The sequence below is a fragment of the Macaca nemestrina genome, chromosome 4 (genome assembly GCF_043159975.1).
Source record: "Macaca nemestrina isolate mMacNem1 chromosome 4, mMacNem.hap1, whole genome shotgun sequence".
Taxonomy (NCBI): Eukaryota; Metazoa; Chordata; class Mammalia; order Primates; family Cercopithecidae; genus Macaca; species Macaca nemestrina.
This window is the reverse complement of record NC_092128.1, coordinates 28,952,727-28,972,213: the sequence shown is the minus strand read 5'-3', so window position 1 is coordinate 28,972,213 and position 19,487 is coordinate 28,952,727. Positions and strand designations below refer to the sequence as shown.

At 38.2% G+C, this 19,487-nt stretch overlaps 1 protein-coding gene across 7 annotated transcripts in view; it reads right to left on the bottom strand.

The window, feature by feature from the left end:
* LOC105471395 (transmembrane protein 209) overlaps positions 1-19,487 on the bottom strand; it is a 43,276-nt gene that overhangs the window by 13,545 nt on the left and 10,244 nt on the right. For all 7 annotated transcript variants that reach the window (XM_011723865.2, XM_071094508.1, XM_011723864.3 and 4 more), the window contains exons 6-9: positions 14,778-14,979; positions 6,258-6,433; positions 5,246-5,317; positions 2,712-2,808 (exon numbers count right to left, since the gene is read on the bottom strand). In XM_011723865.2, the coding sequence (XP_011722167.1) occupies positions 2,712-2,808; positions 5,246-5,317; positions 6,258-6,433; positions 14,778-14,979 (547 nt within the window). The remainder of the gene's footprint in view (positions 1-2,711; positions 2,809-5,245; positions 5,318-6,257; positions 6,434-14,777; positions 14,980-19,487) is intronic.

Below are 19,487 nucleotides of genomic sequence, written 5' to 3'. Positions count from 1 at the left end.
ATAGAAATTTAAAAAGCAATTAAAAATTTTAAAATATCCAAACTTGAAAAGCATTCTTATATGTGTCATGGTTGCTAAAGTACAAACTGGTATAAGCTTTTTGAAGAGATGTGTATCTTCTAAACCTTAAAATATGTCCAGATGCACTGGCTCATGTCTGTAATCCTAGCACTTTGGGAGGCCAAAGCGGAGGGTCTGCTTGAGCTCAGGAGTTCAAGACCTGCCTGGGCACCCCGTCTCTACAAAAATACAAAAATCAGCCAGGTGTGGTGGTGTGTGCCTGTAGTCCCAGCTATTTGGATGGGGCTGAGGTGGGAGGATCTCTTGAGCCCAGGAGGCTGAGGTTGTAGTGAGCCATGACAGCACCACTGTATTCCCTCTTGGGCAAAAGAGCGAGACTGTCTAGAAAACAACGACGACAACAAAAATCTTAAAATATTCGTACCTACTGACACACAACTCTACTTCTAAGAAATTATCCTAAAGAAATAATTACAAGTGTACACAAAGATTTAGGTAAGAGGATATTCACTGTAGCATTAATAGTAAAGGTAATTGGCCGGGCGCAGTGGCTCAAGCCTGTAATCCCAGCACTTTGGGAGGCCGAGACGGGCGGATCACGAGGTCAGGAGATCGAGACCATCCTGGTTAACATGGTGAAACCCCGTCTCTACTAAAAAAAAAAAAAATACAAAAAACTAGCTGGGCGAGGTGGCGGACGCCTGTAGTCCTAGCTACTCGGGAGGCTGAGGCAGGAGAATGGCGTGAACCCGGGAGGCGGAGCTTGCAGTGAGCTGAGATCCGGCCACTGCACTCCAGCCTGGGTGACAGCGCGAGACTCCGTCTCAAAAAAAAAAAAAAAAAAAAAATAGTAAAGGTAATTACTTAATAACTTAATAGTAAAGGTAATAGTAAAGGTAATTACTTAATAACTAAGTTATAGTATATATATTTTAGGCAATTTATATGGTACCCTAAAATTTTACCTTTAGCAGATAAGAGTTGAAAATAGGTGATAGAAAATTACTATTATTACATAGTCTTTATGCTTTATACAACTTTGTGATTAATATCTGCTAAGAGTCTTGGTCTTATATCTAGAATATAAAGAAAACATCTAGCACTCAACAAAAAGACAACCAAATTTAAAAATGGGTAAAGGAACCAAAAAGACATTTCTTTTTTTTTTGAGATGAAGTCTCGCTCTTGTCCCCCAGGCTGGAGTGCAATGGCGCCATCTAGGCTCACTGCAACCTCCGCCTCCCAGATTCAAGCGATTCTCCTGCCTCAGTCTCCCAAGTAGCTGGGATTACAGGCACCTGCCACCATGCCTGGCTAATTTTGTATTTTTAGTAGAGATGGGGTTTCACCAGTTGGTCAGGCTGGTCTCGAACTGCTGACCTCAGGTGATCCGCTCGCCTCCTCCTCCCAAAGTGCTGGGATTACAGGTGTGAGCCACCATGCCCAGCCGAAAAAGACATTTCTAAGAAGATATACAAATGACTGATAAACACATGAGATATTCAACATCAGTAGTCATCATGGAAATGAAAATCAAAACCAAAATGAGACCATTTCACACCTACTACAGGATGACGATAAAACATATGACAAGTGTTGCAAGGAAGTGGAGAAAGCAGAACCCCATACACGCTGGTGGGAATATAAAATGGTGCAGCTAGCTGCTTTAGAAGAGTCTGGCAGTGCCTCAAAAAGTTAAGCAGTTATCCTACAGCTCAGCAATTCCATCCCTAGGTATATACCCAAGAGAAATGAAAACATAGGTCCATATAAACACTTGTATGTGACTGTTCACAGCAGCATTATTCATAATAGCCAAAAAGTGCAAACCACCTAAATGTCAATCAACTGATGAATAAGCAAAATGTAGTAGATCTATTTTGAGTATTATTCAGCAATAAAGAAAATGATGTAGCTGGGCTGGGTGGCTCACGCCTGTAATCCCAGCACTTTGGAAGGCTGAGGTGGGCAGATCACGAGGTCAGGAGATCGAGACCATCCTGGTTAACACAGTGAAACCCCGTCTCTACTAAAAATACAAAAAAATTAGCCGGGCATGGTGGCACACACCTGTAGTCCCAGTTACTCGGAAGGCTGAGGCAGGAGAATAGCACAAACCCAGGAGGCGGAGCTTGCAGTGAGCTGAGATTGCACCACTGCACTCCAGCCTGGGCGACAGAGCAAAGCTCTGTCTCAAAAAAAAAAAAAAAAAAAAAAGATGTAATGATATATTTTACAACATGGACAAACCTTGAAAGCACTACGCTCAGTGAAAGAAGTCACAGTCATGTTCATATTCTGTGATTCCATTCATACGAAATATCCACAACAGGCCTATCTATAGAGACAGAAAATAGACTGGCACTTGCAAAGGGCTGGGAGGAATGTATAGAATGGGGGGTGAATGGTAAAAGGTGGAGGGTTTCTTTTTCAGGTGATGAAATGTTTTAAAAGTGACTATGGTGATGGTTGCATAACCCAAGACTTCGGACTGTACATTTTAAATGGGTAAATTATGTGGTAGCTAAATTACATCCTGATAAAGCTGTCACATTAAAAAAAACAAACTAGATTACAGACATTTGGGGTTTTTCACCTCAAGGTAACAAAATAAGTCGTCCATTACAAGAAGTTTTCCACTTGGTAGATTTACTAACAGAAATCCAACACTGGGCTCCGTTTCCACATACCTCCTATCTGTAGCTCTGGACAACCCATTCGTCTCATCTGTGTGCTGACAGACTCAATCTCTTGAACAAGTGGCACTAATATTGTCTCATTGATCCACTAGGAAGAAATAAGGTACAGATTTTGGATACATAATTCCAAAGTAGCTCTCAAACAATTACTTTCTTTTTTATAAGCAACTCTAAGAATTTTTTTTTACTATCTTATAGTTGAATATTAAAAGAATCATAAAGTATAGTGAAAGAGAATGAAAGTAATAGCTACCAGAAATCAAGAGATGGTTAAAAAAATATGCCACTGGAGTGTAAATTAACTAAATTACATTCCTTTTTATTTTTATTTTTTTGAGACGGAGTTTCGCTCTTGTTGCCCAGGCTGGAGCGCAATGGCGCGATCTCAGCTCACTGCAACCTCAGCCTCCCAGGTTCAAGGGATTCTCCTGCCTCAGCCTCCTGAGCAGTTGGGATTACGGGCACCTGCCACCACGTCCAGTTAATTTTTTGTATTTTTAGTAGAGACGGGGTTTCACCATGTTGGCCAGGCTGGTCTTGGACTCCTGACCTCAGATGATCCGCCTGCCTTGGCCTCCCAAAGTGTTGAGATTACAGGCATGAGCTACTGCGCCCAGCAACTAAATTACATTCTTAAATAACATGTTTTTTCCATGAAAAAAAAAAAAAAAACTTAGCTATATGTTAAATTTTTCTTAAAATTTTCTGATTATTATGTTTAGCTAAAAGGATAATCTTCAGTTTACATCTGTAGGATAGTTATTCACACATTTATTAATGTAGTGTTTATATTGGTTTGCAATCAGTAAGACAGTTTTTCACACTAACATAACTGCTTAACTCTCAGCAGGCTCACCCAATTCCCTAGCCACATGGAAAAACAGAGACTTATTACATTTGAAACTGGCTTGTGAATATTTGAATATTACAATATTACTTTAGGACTGGGACTTTCAAATGCCTCTTCCATGGCTAATATAAACTAACGCTGGGATGTGAAAAGATTGTCTAAGGATACATCCCATCTGATTTGTGTGTTGTTATTTTGTGTGTGTGTTTGTAGCAACTTCAATTACCACTTCTGTTTCCATGCTTTTGTTTATCCATAAAATAATGAAAAAATGTTTCCGATGAAATACGATATAAACAACTGAAATAAAAACCTTCTGGGAATTAAAAAGATTTTTTGTAATCCATGTAAGGAAGCAAATTTCGATCCACTGGCAAGACCTGAACTGAATTCACATGAAGCTATTTACAGGCTTTATCCCACTGAGTGTGATTATTCCTATGTTTTTCTGTATAAGTATTAATGTAGTTGATTACTGGGTGTTAACTAGACTCTAGTGTTATAATATATACGGTACAGGTATAAATGTATTGCTTTAAAAAAAAATCCAAAAACTCTACATTTCCTAGCACATGGTAGCCTAGGGACTTCAGATGAGGAAATGTATTTGCATTTCTTCTAAGTAGCTAATACTCCATCTGACTAAGACTTCATATTTTAAACATGTTAGCATTTTTAGACTAGCCTATAACAGAAACTACAACAAACTCCAGTTCCAGGAGATGATTTCACTCATTTATTCTTCCAACATTTACTACATGCATCTTAATTTGCCAGCCACTCTTTGGCGGTAATGAAATCATCTAACGTATCCCAGAGAGAGGTCTAGGCCCACCCTTATAAATTCTAATTGAGTAGGTCTAGGATTGGGTTCAGGAATTATCTGTAAAATGCCATCCGGGTTTCTGGTTCAAGAAAGTAGAACCAGTTTTTGCCCCTCTATTTTGATACCCTATTTAAATAACAGTAAAAGGATAAAAAACGAGCACAAGTAATTTCAAAATAGTTCTAGAAGATGCAGAGTGGATGGATGAGTGTTGAAGGATGAAACAACAGAAGTAGCAGCCCCTTCGGAAGCTAAGTGGAGCTCCATATAATGGAAGGGGAAGTCCATATGCCTAATAGAATCCAGGACATACAGGTACTAGAGAAGGTGGGAGGAAGACATGGAGTTGGAAATAGGGAACTAACTCACTCTGTATGTGCAAAAGCTGCCCCAAGATTAGAAGGTTCTTCTCTAGAAAAACAGAAATCACAATCTACTTTGAAATAGCTTCAAGCATACATTGTCTTATCTAACTCTTTAAGTTTTCTGAGGGCAAGGGCCTCATTTTTGTTTCCCCTCACAATTCTAGGTACGTAAAAGGCTCCAATAGAAAAGCTCTTTGGAAAATAAAATTGAGAACTGGAAACGGGAGGATCTTAATAACTAAACATATTATTTCTTTATCTTCTCAAAACATATCAATTCACTAAATATGGAGGAAGAAAATAATCTCATGAAAATAAATACCATACAGTAACAGCCATGTTTATCCTTACATATGTACCATTTATACTGTACCTTTATAACTGTAATATTCTAATTTATAATGAACTTTAAATGATATTCCAATAACATGCTTTGCATATTAAGAGGCACTAATATTGTCCAAAAAGTAACGTCAGAACTTACATTTCTAAATTTAGCTGTCCATGAATCCATATGATCAAGAAGTTGTCTATTCATAGCCACTCTTGCCCAAACCTATAACAATTCATGTTTAAAATGAACAATCAGTGAGGAAAAATCTTGCTAGAAATCATCATTCTTTCTCCCATCCTAAAAATATTTAATGAACTTAGAAAAAAAAAATTTCCCAAACATCAATATTCATCTAATTAATATTCAGTAATTTTCTTATTACTCACTTATAAATGCTGTTCACACACAGATTTATCTTTAAAAGTTCCTTACATTGGTATGCGTAAAGAATATTTTTTTTCTTGCTTTTTTTTTTTTTTTTGAGATGGAGTCTCCATCTGTTGCCCAGGCTGGAGTTCAGTGACGCAATCTTGGCTCACTGCAACCTCTGCCTCCCAGGTTCAAGTGATCCTCCTGCCTAAGCCTACTCAATAGCTGGGACTACAGGTGCATGCCACCATGCTGGGCTAATCTTTGAATTTTCAGTAGAGACAGGGTTTTACCATGTTGGCCAGACGGTCTCTATCTCCTGACCTAGTGATCCACCCGCCTTGCACTCCCAAAGTGCTGGGATTACAGGCGTGAGCCATCACACCCAGCCCATTTTTCTTGCTTTTAAGAACAAAATAAAAATTCCATATTTGGTATTAAAGTGATGAAATTACTGACAAATGTTCTAATCCAAATATATTTTAAGAGCAAGACTTCTGTATGTGTTAAGTACAATTATATACCTGAGAGCCTTTTTATAATCAATGTAAAAATATGTTTCAGACAGGGCACTAAGGTGAACTGTGTGTCATAGAGTAAAATGTATGATATAATTTAGTTTTTAATTTTAGGTACACAAAGTAAGACAGGAGCTTTCCCACTGCTTAATGTGTGCCAGATTTATATTTCTGTTCAACAGAATGGAATATTACAGAAAATATGTTCCAGAAGTAGAACACTTTCTAGCAATGCATAAATCATAAATATTAAGTCACTTTTATTTTCCACTTACCTCTTCTGCAGCTTGTTTAGAGCTGAGATCGGCTTCATCTTTGTTAGCACATGGGGCCTGAGACCTACAGGCAAGCTGATACTGAAACTTCTTTAAAGTTTGTGCATAATCCCCCATAGAACGACTGTAGTTCCAGAAAGTAGGACTGCTGGAAGGAGAGGTAGAATCTGGGCTCCCTAGAATTGATTGTGAAGATAAACAGTATCAGTGTGTTGTAGCAATTCTGACATCTAGAGTTAACACTTATATCTAGGCAACGCCAATCCAGGAATCAGAAGACCAACCCTCAAGGAGATTCTCTTCTCCCTAACATAATTTTCTCTTTAGAGAACACAGTCGGCTTGTGATTAAAAATTTGAAACAGTATTTTCTAAGCCGTATCATTTTAAGAGTTATAAGAACAATAAACAGTCAAAAGGAATCTGTCTAGTTTTGTTGAAAAATTAAGCTCGTTTCACTCTCTAAGACTTTTAAATCATTTAGTAAGAAACAGACAAATTTCTTTTTTTTTTTTTTTTTGAGACAGAGTCTTGCTCTGTCGCCCAGGCTGGGGTGCAGTGGCCGGATCTCAGCTCACTGCAAGCTCCGCCTCCCGGGTTTAGACCATTCTCCTGCCTCAGCCTCCCGAGTAGCTGGGACTACAGGCGCCCGCCACCTCACCCGGCTAGTTTTTTGTATTTTTTAGTAGAGACGGGGTTTCACCGTGTTAGCCAGGATGGTCTCGATCTCCTGACCTCGTGATCCGCCCGTCTCGGCCTCCCAAAGTGCTGGGATTACAGGCTTGAGCCACCGCGCCCGGCCGACAAATTTCTTTAGGAAATAAATAGGCTAAGCAAGTTCTTTGTTTGAAGTTTGTAGAAGCTCCTTCTGAATGGGATAACTATAGCCACCTACTAAAAGATTACTCTCCTGGTAACAGGCTAAACTTATTTGTCCCTGTACTTTACTGTTTTATTTAACAGCCTGTGGTAATTCCTGAGTTGTATTAAAAGACTATCTGATGGTTATCCTTCTAAACTTATAAATTTACTTTTAAGAAATGTAAAAAAAAGTTATATTTAGGAATGTACTCCTACAGAGGCCTCTGAACCAGGATACTCATCACACTTCAGGGTTATAGTTTTTGTCTGTTTTCCCAAATAGAATTGAGTTCCTTGAAAGCAGGGAGCATTTCCTTTTTCCTAGCATCTAGCAGAGCGCCTAAATAAATAAGCAAGTTTTTGACAATTATATGGTATTTATAAAGGGCTTATATTTTCAGAGTTTAACTGATATAAAAAATATCAATTGGTACTTTATACCCTCAAACAAAACTCATAAATAGAAACAAGTTTTTTTTTTTTTTTAAATCTTAGCAGAATTCTGAAAGGAATGACTGGAAAATAACAAAACTCATTTTCCTTATGTTTACAGGCACAAAGAATTAGAAATCATCAAAGGGATATGCAGCAATATTTCATTTCATCAAAATTTTGAAGGTTAACTAGTAGGAGCGTTGGTGAATGTCGTATGTTTCATCCTGGCATAAAAAGCTACATATAGTAAAGAAACATCACACTTTGTATGAAATAATGGCAAAACTGACTTTAGGAATGAATTAATGTTAAGAAAAGCAGTTGCCAACCAACACAAATGATTTAATAAATAGAGAACAGAAATGGAAAGAAACATGGTCATAACAGATCATAAAGTTATCCTATTTTGATTAATCACTGCGATTATTAACTTTAAGAAACATAAGTTTTCTATGAAAAAACTTGTATTTGAGAAAAATTTCATTGAAGATTGGCTTTAGACAATGAATAGAAGTAGTAAGTTCTAGTACCTCTGGGCATTAGTCAAAGCAAAGAAAAAATGTACACAGCAAGTAATGACAAAACAGGCCTTTCCATGATGCATACCACCACCACCACAATAGCACACCATCTACAGCTGGAGAACCTCAAAAAACTAAGAGTCAAAGCACATGGAGATTTGGAAATCTGGCAACACAGCAAACCAGACAACCTAAAACATCTCCCACCATAAATATCTAAAAATATTTATTAAATAAAATACGTTCTTTAGGCAGGTGCGCGGTGGCTCACGCCTGTAATCCCAGCACTTTGGGAGGCCAAGGTGGGCAGATCACTTGAGATCAGGAGTTTGAGACAAGCCTGGCCAACATGGTGAAACCCCGTCTCTACTACAAATACAAAAATTAGCCAGGTGTGGTGGCGCACGACTGTAATCCCAGCTACTTAGGAGGCTAAGGCAGAATTGCTTGAACCCAGGAAGCAGGGGTTTCAGTGAGCCGAGATCACCCCATTGCACACCAGCCTGAGCAACAGAGCTAGACTCCATCTCAAAAACAAAAAAAACCTCAATCTCAAAAACAAAAACAAAATTATTAAAATGAATAATGGAGCTTGCAAAAAAGTAAGGCTATGAATAGCCAATGGTTAAAAATGAAAAGAGAATTAAAAATCAAAATAGCCTGTAAGAGGATGCTGTGGCTGCTCTAAAGAATTTTGTAGGCCTTGAGAAATCTATTAGCTTGGAATTCATTGCCCAAGTGGGAAATGGAGATAAGGATTTGGGCCCATAAGAGGTAGAGAGCTGGGCTGACACCTTTCTCCTACCCCTAGTCCCTGCTGCTGGTAGAGGACCAGGAATCTCAAAGGGCCACATTCTGAGTAGATAAGAAAAAAATCTGTTCAATGGGACCAGGAGATAATGAAAGCTTGTCTGTCATAGGTTGTTGGGAGATTTAAAAAAAAAAAAAAAAAAGAAAAAGCACCCTGAGATTTAAAAATCATAGATACGTCTTCACATGGGTTTAGAGTGCCCATTTATATTACCTGTGAGGTCCAGGAATCTCCAAGCTTAGAAATTACTTAAGTTAGCTCAAAGTCAATAATACTCCTAAAGCACCTGACAGAGGCAAATACAAGACAGCTAGGAAGAGACAAAGCTTCCATCCAGCCAAGATAAACTTATCAGAAACAAACAGAAATTACATCAAATACAAGGAAACAAGCCTCCAGGCATAAGAACTAACAAGACAAAAATGGTGAGTATTTAACCTCCAAGAACTTTGGTTAATTGAACTATTGGACAAATAACTTTAAAAAAGTGTGTTTAAGCAACTGAGACAGAAAAAGGAACTGAAAACATAAGAATAAAAAATATTCTACAAAAACCTGGCATATTTGAAAACAACCAAATAAAACTATAAAATGAAAACAAGTGGCTGAAATTAAAAAACTCAATGAATTAGTTAAATAACAGTTTAGACATTACTAAAGAAAGAGCTGATGAGTCCACAATGACTAAACCAAAAAAGTTGGGGTGGGGGTAAAACAGAACGCTCTTCTTTAGAGAAGAATGCCCAACTATGAAATGTAGAAATAAATAATTAGAAAATCTCCACTTTAGCCAGGCGTGGTGGCTCACACCTGTAATCCCAGCACTTTGGGAGGCCAAGACGGGAGGATCACGAGGTTGAGAGATCGAGACGGATCCTGGTTAACACGGTGAAACCCCATCTCTACTAAAAATTCTTTTTTTTTTTTTTTTTTTGAGACGGAGTCTCACTCTGTCGCCCAGGCTGGAGTGCAATGGCGCGATCTCGGCTCACTGCACGCTCTGCCTCCCGGGTTCCCGCCATTCTCCTGCCTCTGCCTCCCGAGTAGCTGGGACTACAGGCGCCCGCCACCGCGCCCGGCTAATTTTTTGTATTTTTAGTAGAGACGGGGTTTCACCGTGGTCTCGATCTCTACTAAAAATTCAAAAAATTACCCAGGTGTGGTGGCGGGCGCCTGTAGTCCCAGCTACTCGGGAGGCTGAGGCAGGAGAATGGTGTGAACCCGGGAGGCAGAGCTTGCAGTGAGCCGAGATCGCGCCACTGCACTCCAGCCTGGGAGACACAGCGAGACTCTGTCTCAAAAAAAAAAAAAAAAAAAAAAAGGCCGGGCTCGGTGGCTCACGCCTGTAATCCCAGCACTTTGGGAGGCCGAGGCGGGCGGATCACAAGGTCAGGAGATCGAGACCACGGTGAAACCCCGTCTCTACTAAAAATACAAAAAATTAGCCGGGCGCGGTTGTGGGCGCCTGGAGAATGGCGTGAACCCGGGAGGCGGAGCTTGCAGTGAGCCGAGATCACGCCACTGCACTCCAGCCTGGGCGACAGAGCCAGACTCCGTCTCAAAAAAAAAAAAAACAAAAAAAAAAAAAAAAAAAGAAAGAAAGAAAATCTCCACTTTATAATCACCACTTTATCAAGGGCAAGGATCATCAATACACGCTAAAATCACTGGGTAAAACGCTGTTACAGAAACAGGACATAAAGGGAAAATCATGAAGAAATCCAGTTGCTATCACCTTAACCAAGTGATCCAATTTTATTACACATCACCGACAAAGAGACAAGGCAGCATCACGCATCTCCTGATGTCATACACTGAAAAGGACATGCCACCACCTATGTTGTATTCTTGCCAGAAAATAATATTTAAACGGAATCTAATAGTAACAAAATGATGAAACAAATCTGAATTTTCAAAACAATAGCCTGGTGTCTTCAAAATGTAAATGTCATAAAAGAAAAAAAGAAAACAAAACAAAAACCCCCACAAAACCCAAACTATCCAAATGGTTTAGATTTAAGGGGACAACAGAAGCACAAGTAAATGCAGTATGTGATACCTGATTGGATCCTGCATCAGTAAAAAAAAAAAAAAAGCACTATAAGGGTCAGTATTAGGTCAACTGGGGAAATGTGAATATGAACACTTGTAGTATTTTAAGCATGACAATCATATTGTAGTTATTTGGTTTTTTCCTTTGAGACGGAGTCTCGCTCTGTCACCCAAGCTGGAGTGCAGTGGTAAGATCTTGGTTCACTGCAACCTCTGCCTCTCGGGTTCAAGCGATTCTCCTGCCCCAGCCCCCAGAGTGGCTGGGATTACAGGCTCGCGTCACCAAGCCCGGCTAATTTTTTAGTAGAGGCGGGGTTTCATCATGTTGGTCAGGCTGGTCTGATCATGAGGCTCCTGACCTTGTGGTCCACCTGCTTCGGGCTCCCAAAGTGCTGGGATTACAAGTGTGAGTCACTGTGCCCAGCTCATATTGTAGTTAGAAAGCAAAATGTCTTGTTCTTAGGAGATGCATGTTGAAATACTCAGGAATGAAGTGGCAGGATGCCTGCAACTTCCTTTCAAATGATTCAGCAAGAAAGTGTGCATGAGAGAGAGAATATGAGGGCTGGTTTTTTACTGCTGGAGAAAGTTACAAATATGAAAAGTGGGGAGGACAGAATAAACTGTATAGCTGGACTGGAATTAGAAATAACATTATAAACTCATGGTTTTTTAAAAACAGACAGAATAATACATATAGATGTGTGTGTGTACATATATTGGTGTATGTGTCTATACAAATATTTCCTAGAGGACCTGGAGTAATGATACCTCAATAACAACAGTGTGCCCAGTGCCCAGATATTAATTTCTAAGTATCGTTCTCCATTAAAAGGAATCAGGGCTCTTAGAGAAACAGACTGACTCTGGAGCTAGCCAGGGACAACACAAAATGAGCCTGACATTTTGTGGTACTAGAAAGGTGGTAGGGGTGGAGGGATTAGCTCAAAGAATGATGGTATCATGTCAAAAGAACAGAGAAGTCAGCTTACAGAGCATCCCACTAGCCCAATCTGGGACAATCTAATCATCAACATAAGTGATATGATTAGGGAGAAGAAACCTTTATCTTATAGAATACCAAGAAATAAATGTAAGAGGTGGCTACACAATAATGTAAATGTACTTACCACCACTTAATTAAACACTTAAAATTGCTAATATTGGGCCAGGCACGGTGGCTCATGGCTGTAATTCCCAGTACTTTGGAGGCTGAGGCAGGCAGATCACCTGAGGTCAGGAGATGGAGACCATCCTGGCCAACATGGTGAAATCCCGTCTCTACTAAAAATAGAAAAATTAGCCAGGCATGGTGGCAGACGCCTGTAATCCCAGCTACTTGGGAAGCTGAGGCAGGAGAATCGCTTGAACCTGGGAGGCAGAGGTTGCAGTAAGCTGAGATCTACCACTGCACTCCAGCCTGGGTGACAGAGCAAGACTCCATCTCAAAAAAAAAAAAAAAAAAGGTTAATATTGTAAATTTTATGTATACTGTATTAGTTAAAAAAAAAAAGAAAAATGTTAAAGGAATAAATAAACATAGGAGAAATGATGAAACTGGAAAGCCCCATGACAACCAACATAGTAATAATTTTGAAAATAATCTTAAAAGGATGTTAGAACTAGTAAGTCAAAGTTTGATGGGGTCAGGCACAGTGGCTTACGCCTGTAATCCCAGCATTTTTGGAGGCCAAAGTGGGTGGGTTGTGTGAGCTCAGGAGTTTGAGACCAGCCTGGGCAACATGGCAAAACCCTGTCTCTACTAAAAACACAAAAATTCGCATGGCATGGTGGCATGCATCTGTAGTCCCAGCTACTCAGGAGGATGAGGTGGGAGAGGCACCTGAGCCCTGAATTCAAGGCTGCAGTGAGCCAAGATTGTACCACTGCAATACAGTGAGACCTATTCTCAAAAAAAAAAAAAAAAGGCCGGGCGCGGTGGCTCAAGCCTGTAATCCCAGCACTTTGGGAGGCCGAGACGGGCGGATCACGAGGTCAGGAGATCGAGACCATCCCGGCCTACACGGTGAAACCCCGTCTCTACTAAAAAATACAAAAAAAAAACTAGCCGGGCGAGGTGGCAGGCGCCTGTAGTCCCAGCTACTCGGGAGGCTGAGGCAGGAGAATGGCGTAAACCCAGGAGGCGGAGCTTGCAGTGAGCTGAGATCCGGTCACTGCACTCCAGCCTGGGCGACAGAGCGAGGCTCCATCTCAAAAAAAAAAAAAAAAAAAAGTTTGATGGGGACCAAATATTTATGTAGTTTTAGATAAGTAGCTTCCCACAAAATACTTATTAATCATTTATTAATTTGCACAAAATACTTAATTTTCGAAAACCTATGGGCACAGAAGGGCTAACAGAATAGGGATAGAGATAGATATACCAGACAAATACTAACCAAAAAGAAATTAATATAGATGTGTCAATGTCCGACAAAATAGACTTTAAGGCAAAAAGCCTAAGAGATAAAGATAAAAGGCATAATTCACCAGAATGATATTCACAATTCTGAATTTACATGCATTTAACATAATCTCGTATGTATATTTAGCAAATCTGACAGAATTGTGAGAAAACACTTAATGGAAGACAATCAATGGGAGCTTCTGGCATATTTTCTGACAACCAATAGATCAGGCAGATAAAAATTAGTAAGATAAAGAATTTAAGAATACCATCAAGAAGTGTGACAGTGAACAAATATAGAGGCCCAAATTTAGAGACTCTGCATTCTGTTCAACATACCAAAGCCATTTACAGAAAAGTGATCACATGGTAGACCTAAAAGCAAGTCTCAAACGAATAAACACAAAACTGATAGGTACAGATCAGATTCTCTAACCACAGTAAAATTAACTTAGGAGGAAAAAAAGGTAACCAAGCCTTTTCAGGCTTGAAAATTAAAAGCAACACCAATAACACTTCCAAACAATAATAATATTACTTCTAAATAGCTCCTACTGGGTCAAAGAATAAAAGTAAAGTCAGAAAATATCTAGGTATTACAAAGATGTGCCAAGGATACATAGGTTCTTTGTATTATACTCTGTATTAAAGTTTCAGTAGACCCAAAATATTTCAAATTCTTTTTAACAAGCATGTATCAAAAATAAGAAGATAATACTGACTGGTTTCTGTAACATCTGTGGCACTTTCAGGCAAAATGAAATTAAAAATCACTGGTGAGACTTCAAGCGACACAAAGAGCCATGGTCCAATAACCGGCTTCCTTAGTAGTGCCTAATATGCTTTCCATGAAAGTTCCTGACAGGGAAAAATCATTACTCAGTTCAATAACCTAATTTGGTTTCAAATAATTGACTCTGTAATAATCAAATCCACCCCAAACAGATTAAGATCTGCTAACACTCTTTCCCAAGGTAAACTATAGGCTTTCAGGAAATACTAAAACGCAAGTTTTAAAATGTTCTGAAAAACAGCAGCGCTTCTCAAGTGAATACATGCTCTCTCTTTCAGCCTGCTCTGCCACACCAACCTTCCAAAGGACTACCTGAAAAGAGACAGCTATAATTTGAGTAAGTTTACTATGCACTGCTTCAAAACATTATTTTGTAGCCTCAACTTTAAATAGAAATTGTAACTTACATTATACAGAAAAGCTTTCAATCTTATTGTAGGTTCAAGATTTCTTAGTTTAGCTATATTTCACTTCTTAAATTGTGAACTTAATTCTAACTGCGTAAAATTATGTTACATATAAAGTAAAAAAAGGGCTAACAAAGTATGTTAGTATGGATATTAAAATAATGAAAATAATAGGTTAAGGATTAAGTGACACCAAAAATAGGTATAGTAGATATACAGAAAATATATATGTACCCAGCTTAACCCTATGCTGTTTCTCTTCTTCACTTCTAAGAAAAGTATCCAAAGTCCGTAGGTCGGTCATGTAGTCTTCTTTGTCAGTAGGTGAGTTGTAGACGGTAGGTGAAGAACGGTAGCGAGATCTCAATCCACTGCTTTCTACTGGTCCAACAGTGGTAGGGTATGAAGAAGGAGGAGAGGGGCTAAAGCTCGTCAACTATACAAAATAAAAGATCTTTACGTTATTTTTCTTTAATTGAAATTCATTTTGTTTTGGTTTTTGACTTAAGTAAAACATCTGGTAGAATGGCAAAAATCTACAACACTGACAACATCAAATGCTGATGAGGTTGTGGAACAACAGAATCTCTCATTCTTTGCTGGTGGGAATGCAAAATGATACAGCCACTTTGAAACCCAGTTTGGCAGTTTCTTACAAAAGTAAATATTCTCTTACCATACGATCCAGTAATTGTGCTCCTTAGTATTACCCAAGGAGTTGAAAACTTACATCCACACACAAACCTGTACGTTTATGGCAGCTTTATAATAGCCAAAACTTGGAAGCAACCAAGATGCCCTTCAGTAGGTGAATGAGTAAATAAACTGGCAAAATTAGGTAATGGAGTATTACTCAGCACTAAAAAAAAGTGAGCTGGGCACGATGGCTCACACCTGTAATCCCAGCACTTCGGGAGGCTGAGGCGGGAGGATCATCTGAGGTCGGGAGTTTGAGACCAGCCTGACCAACATGGAGAAACCCTGTCTCTACTGAAAATACAAAATCATCCGGGCGTGGTGGCTTACGCCTGTAATCCCAGTTACTTGGGAGGCTGAAGCAAGAGAATCGCTTGAACCTGGGAGATGGAAGTTGTAGCGAACTGAGATCGTGCCATTGCACTCCAGCCTGGACAACAAAAGCAAAACTCCATCTCAAAGAAGAAGAAAAAAAAAAAAGAAGTGAGCTATCCAGCTATGAAAAGACATACAGGAATCTTAAAATGCATATTGTTAAGTGAAAGAAGCCAATCCGAAAAGCTACACAGGTATGAGTCTAAGTACATGACACTCTAGAAAAGGCGAAACTATGGCAGCAGTAAAAAAATAAAAAAAAACAGTGGTTAACAGGAATTTGGAGGAAAAGAAGAATGAATAAGTGGTACAGATTTTTTATTCTGTATGATACTATAATTGTGAACACATCATTACACATTTGTCCAAACCCATAGAACGTACAACACCAAGAGTGAACCCTAATGTAACCTATGCACTTAGGGTGATAATGACGTATCAATGCAGGTTCATCAGCTGTAAGAAAGATACCACTGTGAGGGGGTATACTAATCATCGGGGAGGCTATGCGTGTTAGGACAGGGGATTACACGAGATCTCTTGACTTTGCTGTGAACCCAAAACTGCTCTAAAAAATAAAGTCCATCAAAAAAAAAAAAAAAAAGTAACTCAAGGAGCCTAGGAGTTAGAGGCTACAGTGAGCCATCACCGTGCTGCTGCATTCCAGCCTGGGTGATAGAGCAAGACCCTGTCTCTTAAAAAAAGAACTAACACATGCATATTTTTAAAAATAGAAAGTATAAATAAAATAACATCTGTAACTTTGCCACCCAGAGATAATATAAGCCTTTTTCATATTTTATGTATTTTAAAATCTCTAAAATATACACAGCTTTGTCAATGTTATGATGAAGATAGCTGCACATAAATCTTTGAATTTCTGATGGCTTCCCTTAACAGATTCCTAAAACTGAAATTATTTGGTGAAAGCATATTAACAGTTACTTGATATACAAGAATTTTTAAAACTGGACATTTAATTTGCATTTCCCTATATTTATGATGTTAAACACTTAAAAAATACAATTACTAGTCACTTGGATTACTTATTTAAATGTTTACTCAAGTACATTTACAATTTTTTTCTATTGGGGTCTTATGATCACTTTATATTAGCTTGCAACAAGTTAAAGATTAATCAGTCTTATAATTGTTTAATGCTGTTTGAAAATAAAAATGTTAATCCTCTTCCACACAGATTTCTTTTATTTTTGAAATTAACATATTACATCCTTATATACACTATATCTGGGCTATTATTGCATTAATTGGCCTATTTTTGCCTAGAGGCCATAATATTTCACTTATTAAGTTTTAATGTCTATGGGGAAGTATCCTGTTACTCAAAATTTTCTTGGCTTACTTGTTTTTCTTTATTAACTTTAAAATCAATGAGTAACTTGCATAAATCTATTTTTAAAAAATGGTAGACTGGGACTAATTAGAATTGCATACACCTTATACATTAGCATGTAGGGAGAAAATCTTTATAACAATATCTTTTTATCCAAGAACATTTTCTCTCTCTTCATCTAGCATCTCTAATACTTCTTGGCAATATTTTGGCCCCACTTCTAAAGCTCAATCTTGGGATCTTATGTTTTTTAATCAATTATGAAAGGAATTTGGAAACCCCTATAGATCTAACTAAATAATGCTGGCATATATATAACTGTAAGCTATTGATTTTCGATATTTACCGTGTATCCAGCCACTTAACCAAAGTTTTTAATATGAAAATGGATGTTTTTAGGAAACAGCTTTTCAAACTTTAGGTTTTAAATGAACTCCTGAATATAATGTATTAATAGATTTCCTGCATTGCTAGGATAAACTTTACCTGGTTATCAATTATTCCTTAAAGGTTATTTTGAAAAGAAGAAAAAAAAGTTGTTAATTTCTGGGAATTCAAACCATTATTTAGTTTACAACTTTCACATTGTCCTATTTATTTTTAAGTTTTTTTGGTTTGTTTTTTACAGATCCCAGGGGTAACTATTTTGTGCTTTAAGTTTTATTACATTCTATAAAGTAAAATAGGCAGTGGTATTCTTATCTTTTCTGTATTTGGTAATAATTCGTATTGAATACCAAGTATTTAGGCAATCATTATATATGTCAGGCAATGTGCTAATTATACTTAATACATATATTGTCTTATTTTATCTTTTCAATAACAGGTACACATGATTACTATATTCGCCTTATGAGTTTACATAACTTGCTGAAGATCATATCAGGATTTCAATCCTGTTTTCTAACTCAAGTTGATGCTAACATGTTGTTTTACTGGATCAGAATTAGCTGTTCATAGGCCAGCAAAATATTAATAACTTTTAGAAGATGGGTAAAAGATACACAGGAGTTCACTATATTAAAACTGGTCACTTCACTTTTGTGAGTTTGAGATTTTCCATAATAAAAAGTCTATAAAGTAACTGTTTCTTCAAAGTTTAAAAGAACTCAATAATAAAACTTAAGGGCCCTACAGTCTTCTGGGGATGTATGTGATGTATCGTTTTTAAATTTTCTCTCTCATTTTGGTTTTCTACTTCTTAGCCAATTTTCTGGCTTTTTTTTTTTTTTTTCCAAGAAAAGTAATGTATTTCATTAACTTTTCTAAGTTATTAGTTTGGCTCAACAGACACTGATGTAGCATCTATATTCCATATACTGGGCTAAGGAAACAAAGATGAATAAAAACACATAATCCTGTGCTCAAGAGGGTTACAGTCTAGAGGGAAAAAAGTGAACATTATTATAGACTGAATGTCTGTGTCTTCCCCAAATTCGTATGTTGGAGCCCTACCCCCCAATGTGGCTGTTTTTGAAGTAAGGGGGTCATCAGCCTAAGTGAGGTCACTGGAGTGGGGCCTTGTTCTGACAGGCTCAGTGTCCTTACACGAAGAGATACCAGAAAAGGCATGGGAGGGCAAAGTGGCTGTCCGTAAACCACAAAGAGCCCTCACCAGGAGCCAAACTGGCAGGGACCTTGATCTCAGGCTTCTAGCATTCAGAACTATGAGAAAATAATTTCTGTCAGGCCACAAAGCCTGTGGCATTTTTTAATGGCAGCCCAAACAGACTAATACAAGCAACTATTTTAAAATACTATGCTTTGTTTGATATATCATTATGCAAATATTCTAAGGTGGGAATGTAAGTAGCTACAAACCATGGTATGGGGCCAGGTGTGGTGGCTCATGCCTGTAATCCCAGCACTTTGGGAGGCTGAGGCAGGAAGACTGCTTGAGTCGAGACGTTTGAGACCAACCCAGGCAATATAGCAAGACCCCATCTCTACCAAAACAAAACAAACATAGAGTGTTTCCTCAAAAAATTAAAAATAGATATACAAACTCTACTTCTTAATATATACCCCAAAGAACTGAAAGCAGGGACTCAAACAGATAAGCTGTACAGCCTTGTACACTGCAGCATTCACTCTTCACAAAAGCCAAAAGGTAGAAGCCATCAACATATGAGTGGATAAACAAAATGTGGTGTATACATACAATAGAGTATTATTCAGCCTTAAAAAGGAATGGAATTATAACACATGCTACAACATGGATGAACCCTGAGGACATTATGCTAGTGAATAAGCCAGTTAAAGGACAAATACTGTATGATTCCACTTAAATGATGTACTTAAGAGTATCAAATTCAGAGAGACAGAATAGTGGTTGCCAGAGACTTAGGGGGTGGAAAAAGAGAGTTAACTGTTTTCAATGGGCACATTGTTTCAGGGGGGAGATGAAAAGTTCTAGAGACGATGATGGTGACAGTTGCACAATTTGAAAGCATTTAACGCTACTGAACTATGCACTTAAAAATGGTATGTTTTATCACCATTAAACAAACAAAGGATGA